Source organism: Sebastes umbrosus, chromosome 19, assembly GCF_015220745.1.
Source record: "Sebastes umbrosus isolate fSebUmb1 chromosome 19, fSebUmb1.pri, whole genome shotgun sequence".
NCBI lineage: Eukaryota > Metazoa > Chordata > Actinopteri > Perciformes > Sebastidae > Sebastes > Sebastes umbrosus.
This window is the reverse complement of record NC_051287.1, coordinates 7,513,911-7,528,004: the sequence shown is the minus strand read 5'-3', so window position 1 is coordinate 7,528,004 and position 14,094 is coordinate 7,513,911. Positions and strand designations below refer to the sequence as shown.

General features: G+C 39.6%; 1 protein-coding gene across 2 annotated transcripts in view; it reads right to left on the bottom strand.

Annotated features, from left to right (window-relative positions):
• Positions 1-1,506: 1,506 nt before the first annotated feature.
• The window catches only part of onecut2 (one cut homeobox 2), a 46,931-nt gene continuing 34,343 nt past the window's right edge, over positions 1,507-14,094 (bottom strand). For both annotated transcript variants that reach the window (XM_037752570.1, XM_037752571.1), the window contains one exon: positions 1,507-12,428. In XM_037752570.1, coding sequence (XP_037608498.1) covers positions 12,139-12,428 — 290 coding nt within the window. In that variant the 3' untranslated portion in view covers positions 1,507-12,138. The remainder of the gene's footprint in view (positions 12,429-14,094) is intronic.

The window sequence follows — 14,094 nt, the reverse complement described above, 5'->3', positions numbered from 1 at the left end:
GAGATTGCACATTTGCTAATTCAATATCTCAGAAGAACAAGCATAGCTTTAAGTCAAAAGAACAAGATTTGATTTCCTTTCATCTCAAAATGATTATCCTGTCACCAAGTTGATCTTTTCCTAAACCGAACTAAGTAGTTTTGTAGCCTAATCCTAACCAAGTCGATTTTTTCCTTATCCTAACTAAGTTTTTTTCTTCTGCTGGACATTCGTAGGAAAACGAACGAAAAAGGAGGAATAACTTTTTCGTAAGATATCATATGAACTGTTGTACGAGAATACGTTGAATGGCATACAAATGACACGGCAATTCGTCATTTCACGTGAAATAACAACGGCGTTCTTACTTTTAGCATGTCGTGTACGCCATGTACTCTGTACTAACTGTAATGTAAATGCATCTGCGTGAATAGGCTATGCTCGGTGCTAGTAACGTAGGATAAAAAGTGAGAACGATTACTTATTGCAGGCGGGAGGTAGTTGGGTCAAACAAACACAGGATTTTCAACCAGGAGGCCTGTTCGTGTCCCAAAGTGTTGTTGAGTTATTTTGAAGTTAGTGACGTTTGTGACGTGTTATCCGTACTTGTTACGTTGGTTACGCACTAATTTTAAGCCAAACCATTGTGTTGTTCCTAAACCTAACTAAGGGGTTTTGTTGCCTAAACGTAACCGTGACCATTTCACTGTAATGATGTGGTATTAAATGACCAGCCTAAAATGCATTATCATGACACACGGAATAACCTTAAAATGTCGTGCTATTTATACGCCTTCCCGTGAGATCCTGTTATCCCAAGAAAATGTTCTTGTATTGAGATCATTAAATTGCTTTTTATTGTCATAATCAGGTATCATTATCAAGACATTACATATATTTTCGGGATGCCATTTGAGATTATTATTGAGTTGAAAAGATTAGTCTGTGATCGTGAGAAAACAGGTTTGACAGCACAAAATAACTCGTTACGGCGAGATCATGGATGATCACAAAGCAAAACAAATATTTGATTATTTTGTAGGGCCAAGAAAATTAGCAACTTATGTATTATTCACATTATTCCATGTGTTGACAAACATAAGATTCAGATGCTATTAACTCAACTGCTATTTACATGTTTTCAGTCAATGTAGCTGCAGGCTCATCATATCAGATCTGTGTAAAAACACAAGGAGAAATCAGATTGGACTTGATTTCTCCTATGGACAGCTGTGAGAAGAGAAAACGTGGAAACCCAGCTCAGAAAAAAAAGAGAGAAAGAAAAAGAGAAGAGAAGAACAGAACAGGAAGCCTTTGGTATTCACTCTGGATTTCTTTGCGTTGATTGCATTGCAAAGTTCCAGAGAGCCGAGAGGAAACTCAGAGCGCTGAGGTATTTATTTTTTCACAGGAATATAAAGTTTACAGCACAACAAAGAGGTCTAGACTTCGCTTTGGTTCAAGCAAGGCACTCATCCAAGGTTATCTCATACTTTGCAACAAAACGATCTCTACGTCTTTGTTTTCGAAGCGGCCTGGTTTGGAAAAGCAAAGTGCGACAGAAGGAGTCTGAAAAACTGGCTCAACCCTCGACTCTAACCGGAACAAGAATTTGTTCCTCCGCCATTTGGCTTCCCTGGTTGATTTTTAAGCCAAATGCTTGTAAGAAGGGAAGCAAAATGGCACAGCTAGATGTATAGATCCCAGGCGCCTAATCCTACTCTCATATTGCTGCTTTCATGGAAAAATAATGCTGTTTCATGAATTGAGTCAAATGATTACAACTACATGTCTTCTAAGAGATGTGACTCCTCAGCCTTCACTCTCCTGCATGATTTCCAGACCCGTCTTCTCAAAATTACGTTCCCATACAACTAAATTGCATTCTCAATTACGTTTGGAAGGAAACGTATTTTTTGGGGGATTTGTCTTTTAAGTATTACAAATACCTTTGTAAGGTCGCAGCGAGTGATGTAGTACAACTACCGATGCGCAGAGCAGGTGACGTAGTATATCAAGCGTCCGTGAATGAAAATACGTTGAATAATTATTGAATAACAAGTGAGAAAGTCCACTACTGGTGGGCGGGACGGGAGGCGGATGGGTCCAACAATACCGGTCCCGTGCGAAACATTAGTAGTCATTTCTTGCGTTTTGTTTTTAAGTCATTTTAAGCCAAACCATGATGTGTTTTTTTACTAAACCTAACCAAGTAGTTTTGTTGCCTGAACCTAACTAAGTACTTCTGTTGCGTTTTTGTTTTGTTTTTTATTTACAATGTTAATGACGTGTTTAAAACTGTTTAAAACTGTTTATAACTGCGACCGTAATCTCGGAGAAAATACCCTCAAAACGTATTTTGGTTATGCCGTTTAATTGTATGAGAACATCATTTTGTTGGAGACTGGGTTGTGATTTCAGTATGTGTTTCTTTTCCAACCAGGAGAGTGTGATCAGTATAAGATCCATGGAGTATTTTTTAGTATCATCGTCTATCTCTTTTGGTCTCGTGGAGGTAGCCTGGGGTCCACAAAGCAGAGCCAAGAAATTCACCAACCACTCAGATTTCATTTCTTGAGGTTTTTGCATTTTGGGGTGATATTTTGCACTGAAACAACAGTTGAGGATTGTTGTGGTCTTTTCAATGACATCCTGTTAAATACTGTTTGTGTGTCTCCTGATCTCTACTGTGCTGGTTATCCTTTACGCTGACATACAGTATGTAAGATTTGGATTTTTAGCCAAGCTCACCAATTGGTTAATCGGTCCACCACTTTGGTCCAGACTAAAATATCTAAAGAAATATCAAATTGATTGCCATGAAATTTGGTAAACATATTCACGGTTCTATCGGGATAAATTGTAATAATTTTGGTGAACCTGTGACCTTTAATGTAGTGACATCATCAGGTCAAACTTTCTATTTGTACAATACCGAAAGACGAATGAGTGTTTAGTGCTAATCAGCTAATATTAGCATGCTAAATGAAGATGGTAACCATTGCCTGCTAAACATCAGCATTTTAGTATTGGCATTGTGACCATGTTAGCATGCTGATGTTAGCTTTTAGCCTAGCTAAGAGCACCAGTGTACCTCAGTACATGACCAGCACAAGCTTTAGAGTCGGTTACAGGCAATTATACGGCCCACAAGTAGTTTATTAGGCTTCCTACTGCTCAAACAGAAAAGTTCAGCCTTTTGCTCAAAGGGTAAGATCTGGATCGCTGTGGTTGCTACGCAGCACAAAGTTGGTAACAATCAGCCATCAAGGGGAAATAGAAAAAGGGGAGAATGTTGTTGGAAATAAAAATAGCTCAGATAAAGCTTGCTGTTGATTAAGGATGTGGGTGTCTGAACAGAACACCAAGAGATTCATCTTCTCATCCAAGACCGTCATGGTTTTTAAAGGTCTACTTGTTTTTTCTGGTGTCAGGACAATAACAAATCTGCAGCTTTTTTTGTTTCAGTGCAAAACAGCATTTTGTTTGTTTTCATTTTTGCATATAAAAGTCCCAGGAACTCATTATGCTTCAATCTGAAACCCCTTCTCAGATGGCAGAATTGGGTGGTATGATGGTGTGAACACTTTTGTCTTGGTTGTGCTACCTAGTTTGTTTGAAGCATAATGTGGCCTCAAATTTTCTTCACCCGCTGTGGAGGACGCAGGAAAACAATGGACAAAGCAGAGCCCACTGGGCCCATATTTGATCATCATTAGTTACCATTATCTACCTGCCACATTCACATTGTACAGTTTATCATATTTCTGGAATTTTTGTTTGTCATATTGCTGAATTTGAAATTAAAACTCGCTCTGCTCTGAGGCCCATCACCGAGACAAATAGATTAGAGTATTTCTGCTTGCACTCCCTGATATTCAGCATCCAGCCTGACGCCGGCCGCTGCCTTTTTATACCCTTCACACTCATTCTTTTTTGAGGAGAAGAGACAATGCAAGGCCAAGAGCGAATGAGAGAAAAGAGAGACAGAGGAAGGGAGAGAAAAAGGAGTAAGTAGAAAAGAGGACAAAATGAGGCATCATCATTAAACAGAGAGCACAAACGCATGGAGCTGAGCGCAGACCGCACTGAAGAGGACAAAAATCTTTGGTTTCTTTGGTTTCATCAACACGATTAAAAGGACAAATGGAAAGTCAGTGAGGTAGCCTCTCTGGTTCTCACTATTGAAATAGAAAGTTTTTTTTTCTTTTTACACGCACACAAAGTCAGTCTTGGAAGCAGCTAGCTTTAAGGGACTCCTCAGTTTTCCTTCCTAACGAGCGAAACAAGTCGGTGTGTTTGCATTCACGCAGTCACGCACACCGACATTCGGGGAACAAATGGGGAAACCCAGCAGGTATCTTCCTGTAGAGGTGGTGTGTGTTAACATCACATTCTGTTTGCAATAACCTGGATAAGCTCTTATACCGACACAGAGAATCATAGAAGAAGTTGGAAATGAGCAGGTTTACTCTGGGATACGAATTGCACCAAATGCCATGTCATACATAATGTCATTCCTCTAAAGTTCAGTGTTTTTACGGAACGTTGGAGAGGATATTCTTACTATTACTATTCACTTGGGAAGCTTATGTTGAGATAATAAAAGCATTTTTGTCTTGATTACAACATCATTATTCTGTGATCATCAAAATGTTGTTGATAGCTTGTTGAGTTGTACGGAGCCCCAAAGTGTGCACCAGAACCTGGTGCAAATTTGGTGCAGACGAAATTATTATTTTTTGATTGCACACCAGAAAGTTAAATTTAACACCCCGTTTTAGCTTCACAAATGCTCAGGAAAAAGGAAAAATAACTTCTGTTGTAATGTAAATGCTATAAAATGAGACCTGGATCAATAGATAGTGTAATAAAGTGACTGTACATGTAATTTAATAACTAAAAAAGGTAACACTTCATTTTACAGGCATATTTTAGCATATCATTTTCGATACATTTTGAGGTAAATATTGGGGTAATTTGGTGGTAATTCCAAAGAAATTTCAAATAGGTTACTTACTAATTATCACCTAATTACCATGAAAAAGTGTTACCCTAAAAAAAGAATAGATTTAGTGTTAAGTTACTCTTTAAAGTTTCTGGTGCGCACCAGAATAGTTTCTGCTCATGTCGACTTAGGGGCTCCTTAAGGGTTGTGATCACAACAGTTGATCACACAGTTTCTATTTTTTTTCTTCATCATGAAATAATTAAAATGACCTTTAACCATTTAGCCTTCCATAGACTATATAAGAGCATTTTTGATATTGTTTAATTTAGTTATGCAGGTGTTTGAAACATGACATTTAGCTAAAATCTGTTTGATTCTAAAATACAACAAATAATCTAGTCTAGGAGTTAATGTGCAAGAAAATGTCCACAAAGAGCTTAATTTACAAGTAGTGATCTTTCTTTTTAGAGCATAAAATGGTGATTTTGAACATGCGTATGTAATTTTTATAAAGTCAATGTACGAATAAGACCTTAACCAGGCTATGAGCTGCGCGGATGTAAACACACACTGTTTATTGGCCTCTCAAGGATTCCAGTTATCTTTGGTGAGTCAGTTTATGTCAACGTGTGGCCCTTACTTACACCTGATCAAGTGTCACTAGAACATCAGTCTGAAATTCATTGCTTGTGTCAACAATGGTCAGCAGGATGCAAACAAATTAAAAACAAAACAACCAATAAATTAGCCATAAAAATCCCAAGGAAGGAAAAGAAAAAACAGATGCAGTGCTCATCATTCGGTAGGCTATTATTTGTCATAAAGAGATTGTTTTCATTTTCGAAAAAAAAGCAAAATCATGACCAGGACAAAAAAAAAAACTAGATCGGCTAAAAAGTGAGAGCAAGTGTTGACATTCAGAAGTACGCTAATCTGACATTCCTACATTGTTCTGTCATTATGTCTAAACATTCATAAAACAACATTTCATTTGCTTTTTAAAGTAAAGCTAACTAAGAATAAATTAACAGGCCTGGCTTAAGCACTGCATCTTTGATGCAACTAACATTCTTAAATACTCATAAATATTCATCAAAAAACAATTACATCTAATTAAATAACATTAAATTATTAAGTACAAAACTAGTGTGTTCTAAAACACCTCATAAATAAATACAGCATTGAACAGAAAGAAAAGGGAACATACAATGTAAACTTTGGCAAAGCTAATCATCAAGGGTAAAAGGGATCAGAGGGAGATTTGGCAACAAAATTTGTTCGCTTAAATTAATTCACAATTAAAAAGAAAACATAAATTACATTAAATAAAAAAAAAAAAATCACATATTGCAAAAAACCTAGGAAATGAACATAGTAATAGTAGACACATAAGTATTGGCAAATAATTTGTAAGTACTTGAAAATAAACAAGCAATGAAAACCTCTTTGGGACAGTTTTTGGTTTCATACCCATTTTTTTTTGGTTTGGCAGGTTTAGCCTGTGTTACATCCAGACAGAACTGCAAGTGGGAATGGAAAATGGCCGCCACCCCCCTGAGCCACAAGCCACGCCCCTCCGTCGGGCGTGGTCAGTAGGATGGCGTGGATCAGGTGGGCGGAGGATTTCTTTGGACTAGAAGCTTTACATACAGAAAGAGAGAGAAAACTAAGGATAAAGCTATTTGACCGATATTTTAGCAGTTTCTCTCAGCGGGCGTACTTGTTTTTTTGGTTTTGTTTCATTTATTGTTGTTGTATATGAAGCAGCGGCATAGTTCCTCCCCCCTAAAGAACAAGCTATGGTAGCTATGGACAGTTAGCGTGTCCAAACATCACTTTCTCTGTGAGGCTCCTCCAGCATGGCAGTGTGGGCTATAACTAAATGTGGTGTAATGACATTTAAAAAATTTGCTCTCCACCTTTCAAAACTTTTCCACCCAAGCCAGCAGTACTTTTTTTTTTTCGTTAGCCAAATCTCAACTTTCATCCTCTGGTCCTCAGTCCATTCATTGTGGTCTGGTGTTCAGTGGGTTGTTTATCTGTTTCAAATTCATATTACTATCAATGCAAAAAAATCGAGGAGGCCTGTTTTTAATTTGATGCCTCGTTGAAACTCAGTGTTCAGAATAGATAACATTTTGTTCTTCAGTTAGTTTCTCTTTTCACTTTGTACCTTTATTTGTAGATTAAATGATTGGTCATAAACGGTCCAAATCCTGCTTGAGTCCGTCTACTTCAGCTGGTTTCTACTAGGTTTGGGTTGAAAAGTCAAAAACTCGGTGAGTTCAACAACACTGTGAGTGACTTAATGTAAAAGACATTGATGGATCTAGATCACAGATCCAGGATCTGTTCTGGACTCTTTAAATGGAGAAAAGAAAAGGTGTCAAGTGTGCTACTGTTTGTACAGCAGAAAATCTTTGGTATGTACTGTACGTTTCACATAGCATTACATTGTCACTCTCTCCGCAGTAGAAGTGTGCCAGACAACAGTCATCTTAAAAAGTGGCCTATTTGAATCCCCAGATTGGGTGGAAGCAAAAATGGAAGATGGAAGCATTTGATTAACAGTCAACAACTCGTTGATGTTTTTTTCTCGATGCTGACGCACCGAGCTGCTTGTGTCAAACTGTATGGACGTGAAGCAGGGGAAAATAAACCGTCTCTGTACTGTTGTCTGGCAGCTTTTCTTTCTACTGCTGGAGATTGTTGGAGGTAGACTTTGTCCTGTGGAGCAGGTAATGACTTGTGGTGGAAAAAAACAAAACACACAAACAGCAACAGCAGCCATCTGAGAAAACCTTCGAACGTTTGCGTGGTCATGGTCATGGGTGTGAAGGATTTATTACTATGATGGCTGCATGTGTTGACGCCATGCTGGAGGAATCACCAATCAATATACCAGATGTATTCATTTTAGCTTTGACAGATACAATACTGTACAGACCTATATGAATGTCGGCTGTGGAGAAATTAAGCTAGCTATTCGCTAGCATAATAGTAGAAGAAACTGTGATTGAGCATCCTGGCTAACTTTGTCAACTTTAATAAGGGTAGAAGAACGAAGGAAATGCTACAGGCTTGAAAGTTAAAAAAATAAACAAGCTTGATTAGCCTACATGCTAACCCAGAAATGTTTGTGTGCAACCGATGTAGTAGAATAATAATTAGTGGGTTAAAAGACCAGATTTTCCTTTTCGGGGGGAGGAGGACTGCGACTGGAGTTAACAGTGAATCTTTGGTTTGTTAGCTGATGAGGTTTCTGTTGTTCTTTTAACCATTTTTTACTTTGAAAAACTGCATAGGCACACGTTAAAGACACTCTTCAACCGTGAGAGACACATTAATGTTCTGCCTTTTTTGGGGGTCGGAGGGAAGAAAATGGTCGACGGCGTCATCCGTTGGTTCCCTCCCTCCTTCCCGTGTGGATTTACCCTTTTCAGTCCCCAACTTGCTTCCCCTTAAAGATGGCCTGACGCAACATCAGGCAGAACAAAGCTACTTCTCCGATCCCGTGATGTCATCCTTTCTTCTATCCTCCTTCTCGTCGTTGTCGACATCCTCCATTTTCGGCATTGTCGACACCACTCTTTTTTTTGTTATTTTTTTTTTCTTTTTTTGGTAATAATTCTCTTCCATCTTCAGTTAGTTTTTTTCCGTTTGTTGGAACAGTTAGGTGCAGAAAAAGGTTTTCTTTGGTTTCGATTTGTCAATAAATAGAAAAAGTCTCAAGTGTCCATTTTTTATTTTAAATCGTTCTTAAAGCCTTTGGCTTGCCTCTAACCAGACTGGGACTCAGCCTGGTGTTTCTAAGGAGCAGGGGCTGCTGACTGACGCCTTTCCTTTGGTTTTGTTTCTATTTTTGGTTCGATAGCTTGAGTGAGAGATGATTGATGAGGTGATTGCAGATGGTAAGGCTGTTAAAATGGAGCAGGAGGTGGTGGCGGTTGAGGTTCTTTGGGTGCGTTAGTATTTACATCATGTGTAAAGGCTGTACAGTGTGACGGTATCAAAGTATATCAATGGGTGTTGTGGGATTTGGTAGTGATGGATGCTTGGCGAAATTTGTATGGACACTAAGACAGTCAGGGAAATTTTATCTCTGTGTCTCAGTCCATCCGTCTTTTTTTTTACCAAGCATTCAACTCTACTATGCTGCAAACAACTTCCATCTTGAATTTTATATCAAGTTTTGTCCTCAAACTTTTTTTCTCAAAAACACCTGTTGAGTGGTAAATTTCACCACCATCAACAAGGAAACAAGTTAATTTACAAGTGGAAAAAGTTCCACTTTCTCATCTTGATGAATTAACTTTATTTGCATTTGCAGCATTAATACCTGTCTTCCTAGTTTCCAGCCCGCTGACCCTCTGGAAGAGACGGACCTGCCAGGCATCGTCTTTAGATTGTCCTCTTTAACTATTACAAAGGCCCTGATTCGCCTGGACAGTTCGTCCTCCGCAGGTTCAGACGGTTCACTGGTTCTGCTGTTGTGTCTGTCACTCGATGCGGTGAGAGTTTGTGGTTTGTTTTTTTGGGCAGCTTGAGGCTTCCAGAAAGCATCCTAGTTCTACAGCTGGATTTACACCAAAGGGACAAATCGTTAGGCTCTGAGCAAGTTTCAACCAAGAACCTCTTTATCAATGACAGACCAACACGGTCAAAAAGTCGTAAAATATGCACGGACTCTGGACATGGGCACTGGAAGATTGTGCAAATCTTGGTAGATTACGTGTTGAGTAAGGTAAGAGTTTAAGTTTTGATCATATTACCTACAAACTAGACAGCCCTTCTGTAATAAGGGCCGTACGCTTGAATCATTTGGAACAGTTTTGTCTTTAGAAGTAGTCGGACGACATGTCTGAAGCATACCTATGCCTGAAGTGTCAAACTACCTCTTGTGCTGTCCGTGCTCATTTCACAATACTTTGGCAGAAATGGCTCAAGAAACCGACCGTGTTTTGTAGCTTCTGCTGATTTATTGAAAGCCCAGGAGCTCTTGGTGCTTTTGTAGGGATTGTTGACTTTCTGGTTGTTCTGTGTCCAAACAAATTTCATATATATTTGAGCAGGGACTTTCCCCATTTTATGTTACACCCAAAGGGAGAACTCACAGATAAAGCCTTTTGTGTTTGTGTAAATCCAGGCTGAATTATTTGGTCTCTGAAAGAGAGCTGTAGCTGTAGAGAAGATGCATGTTGTTTGTGCATTAAAATATGCCTTCAAATCTACATTTAGTTCTCCACCTTTTCGACCACAGATTTGGCTCAAATTGTAAAAAAGTTCAGTTACAGCTGTCATCATCAAAAAACACTAGATTTTTTTTTGCGTTTTTCAATAGCGTCTTTGTTCTAATTGATGAAGATGCTAGGCTGGAAACCGCTGCCCTGATGGATGAGTTACCATGGTAACACAAATGATGGGTGGGTGAAGCCAGGGTAAACTTTGGTTTGCTTTGGTTTAGCTGACAATGTTTCGGTCAGGGCGTGAATTCTGGGGAACGTTCGGGAAATGACTCTTTAAAGTTGTGTGTGTGTTTCTGTAAAGCAGGTGTATTTGCTTGTCTGCAACAGAGTGTGTCTACGTGTGTGTTTGTACGTCCGTACATTACAGTGCGTAACGACAGATGCCGAATGGATTTCAGCCACTGTTTAGAAAAAATGGTATCCTGAGTTTTCTAAGATGTGAAGACCACTCGGCTTGGCAGAGAGCCCCGGTTCTATTGCAAAGAAAATGTGCTTCAAGATTGTGCTCACATACGTTGTATATATTCATATATAATACACTAATACTCCACAGAACGCTAAGTATGCTGAGAGGGAAAGCTTGTATGTCGGTGAATGTTTGTGTATCTGTGTGTTTGTGCTTGCATATTTGGCCATTTCCTAACTTTAAGAATCTTCACTGCCCCCTTTAAAGAGTCAAATCAATACATGTTGCTCTCTTTTTTGGTAAAATTGAAGAGTTTTTTCCAAAAAAAATGACAGAAATCTCATCATTTTGTTAAAAAATAATAAGTTAGTTTGGTTGTCATTATTTAAGAAAATAATAATCCATCTACAACCTGGATCATATATATTCCAGAGATCAACTTCAGGTACATATTTCCTTTTAAATATGGATATTGAACATTTTGGAAGCCAACTCTTCAATTCTGATCTCAGGGGGAAAGCGGACTTTGGTTTTTCTGTTAGTGTGTGTGAGCCTGACGGTTCAAATCGGAGACTGCACAGCTACATTAACACATGTGTTGGACTGTTTTTTCTCCATTAATTAACAGATATATAAGCTGACCAGTTAAAGCCTCAACCTACTGATTTGGATAAATAAATCATTGTATGTTTGACAAAATAATTTAAACATCCACTTGCTTTTTTTGAGCATACTAAGCACACTCTGTCCAAGCTAGTAAGTGGGCCTCGTGCGAAGATTAGTTAGTCAAACATCGTATGGTTTCTTATGACCGAGAAATGCCCCTTCTTTGGTTTGGTTAAAAAAATAGATTTAATTTCCAGTCCAACTTCACCCTCAACTGCACAAACTGACCTCCTTTTGTTTTAAATCACAATTCAGCTATGACAGCTGTCTAAATTTGACTGCGCAATCTCCGAAACCCGACTTCTGAATATTTAAGTCTTCAACTCTGCCCCAGTCAGATGTGTCATTGCTATCTTTGGGACATTTGAAGGTCAAAATACCACAATATTTCCAGAGAATTTTTCATAAAGCTTCCTTTGGTTTCTTGTTTGTTTGGTTGGTTCCTAGCTTATATTGCATAATAGAAAACATACATTGTCTTCTAGTCTTTGGTATTTGGGCTAGTGTGTCAGCTAAAGGAGACATCAGCAGTGAAAGTCTATGATTTAGAAGTTTTTTTCCCCAGTGAGGTTTCTATGTTTTATAGGTGAGTTTACCCTTCAGCTTCTTTTTGGATTCACAATGGATTTGCAAAAGGCGGTTAGGCTACAAACAATTCGTCGCAGTGAGCAGCCCCTCTCTCAGTTTGTCACCCTCGACAAAAGCAAAACAGACAAACAAACAAAAAAATGTAAAAAGTTTGGTTTTCCTCCTTGCTTCGACCGGACGAAACCTCGACCCGCGACCCCCGCGACCCCTCCATCCCTCCCCGTACCTCCATCGACCCACCCCACCCGAGACACCTCCCTGTCACTTCCCTCCCTTCCCCTCCCCCTCCTCGCCATCTATTATCACGCTTTGGTACAAGTGCTGGACGCTGAAGATTGGGCGCCCGGGCTACCTCCGTCGTCTGTCCATTTGTCCAGGCTCCGGCGGCGGGCGTTCATGAAGAAGTTGCTGACGGTGGTGAGTTCGAGGCCCAGCTGTTGCGAGATGGTGAGCTGCATCTCCTTGGACGGTCGCTTGTTCTCCTTGAAGATCGCCAGCAGGGTGCGCCGCTGCAGGTCAGTGAAGACCAACCGTGACTTCTTTGGCGTGTTGTTGCGGTCCTTCCCCCCGTCCTGCTCCTTCCGTTTGCACGCTGCGAGGAGGGAGGGGAGAGAGTTGGGGGAGGAGAAGGGGAAAGAAGACAACAAGAGAGGAAAAGGGGTGATAGGAAGAAGAGACAGAACATAAAAGTGTTAGTGTTGTTTGTATTATTTGAACAACAGTTAAATATTGGAGGAGGATTTAGTAGCATGACTTGTATGAATCAAAAACTGAAGGTCTTGTTGACAGAAGTTCATGTATATTTTCTGTTCCTGTACATCTAATATCTGTCTGAGTCTTCCACTGTGTCATTACTAAATTTTACCAATATAGCTCAGATATTTCAGTCATTAGTACACAACAGAATCATATGAGAAGTAAAATGCAATGTGAAATTTTGAGATGCAGGGTGAAGTGCAATGATGAATGTTTAGTTATTTAGTACGTTTTCACCAGTAATCTGTTATAGTAGTCTGTTATACATAGCACCTGTCTCCTATAAAGAAATAACAGGCCCTAGAACGCCGTGATTGACCAATCAGAGTCGCGTATTCATCCAAGCCGTGTAATAACTGCTGATAACGCCCATTCAATCGGCCGATAACATTCTAACCGGGTGTTCATAATCGGTTATCTCTTGGTGGAGGATATATAAGAGGCAATGAAGTGCAGACTGACCTTCTGTCATTCACCAGAATTAGATTTTCCCCTGTGGGTTCATGGAGCTCTGAGATGCCTAGTGACATCAGCAAAACTGTCCAATCAATGAGTCACCTGTGAGTCCATATGAAATCACATTTTCCCCTCTTAGTTCATTTGTCAGGATGAACACAAACCACACCAGAACTAAAAGGCAATAATGTACCAACAATATATCCATGACTCAGAGCCCAGCTGATCACGTTGTACTTCTATATTTGTGAAGATACTCATTCCCTAGTCCCTTACCCCAACCTTAAAGGTGCTAAATGCAAGATTGGGAGCATATCTATTGTCTCTGCATGGCTCTCAACATGGCAACAGCTGACCCGCGACTTGGAGCTAATTGTGCTAACAGCACTAACAAAGGCAACACTGTTGACAGAGCTTACAGTGTTAACCTGTGGCGGAACCGGAGGGTGGGTGCTATGCTTCCGTGATGGCCATCCTAATTCTAACCTGAACCTTAAAACCAAGTCTGAACCCTCACACGTGGGTTTGAAGGTCTGTCCCTAAATGAGGTCCTCACTCTGAAGGTCTAAAGCTCTGGTCCTCACAAAGATAGCTGTACAAGAACACAAACACACACACACACACACACACACACACACCACTCCTCCCGTCTCCTCTCAGCTTATCACAGCGTTTAGAGACCTGACGACAGATACAAATGAAAGATCGCTAGCTATTTTGTTTCTCTGCTGCTCTCTGTCTCTGTTAGAGCCTTCATGATCAATACACTCATTATATATGATGTTTACACGGAGTGAAACATTCAAACCACAGACTGCATGTTTTTTTTTTTATGGCTGCCCCATTTCATCACATGGAAATATTCTACATGTGTATATCGTTTTAGACATGTTTCCCCAAATTGCAGCCTGATGTGTTTGGTATATTTGGAGACGTAAACCTAATGTTTACTCGGAGTACAGTGTACCTGCTTTGAATTTGTATTATTCCTAACACCATTTTATTTAGTGTTTGTTTTGTTTATCATTGTAGGTCGTTGCTGGATG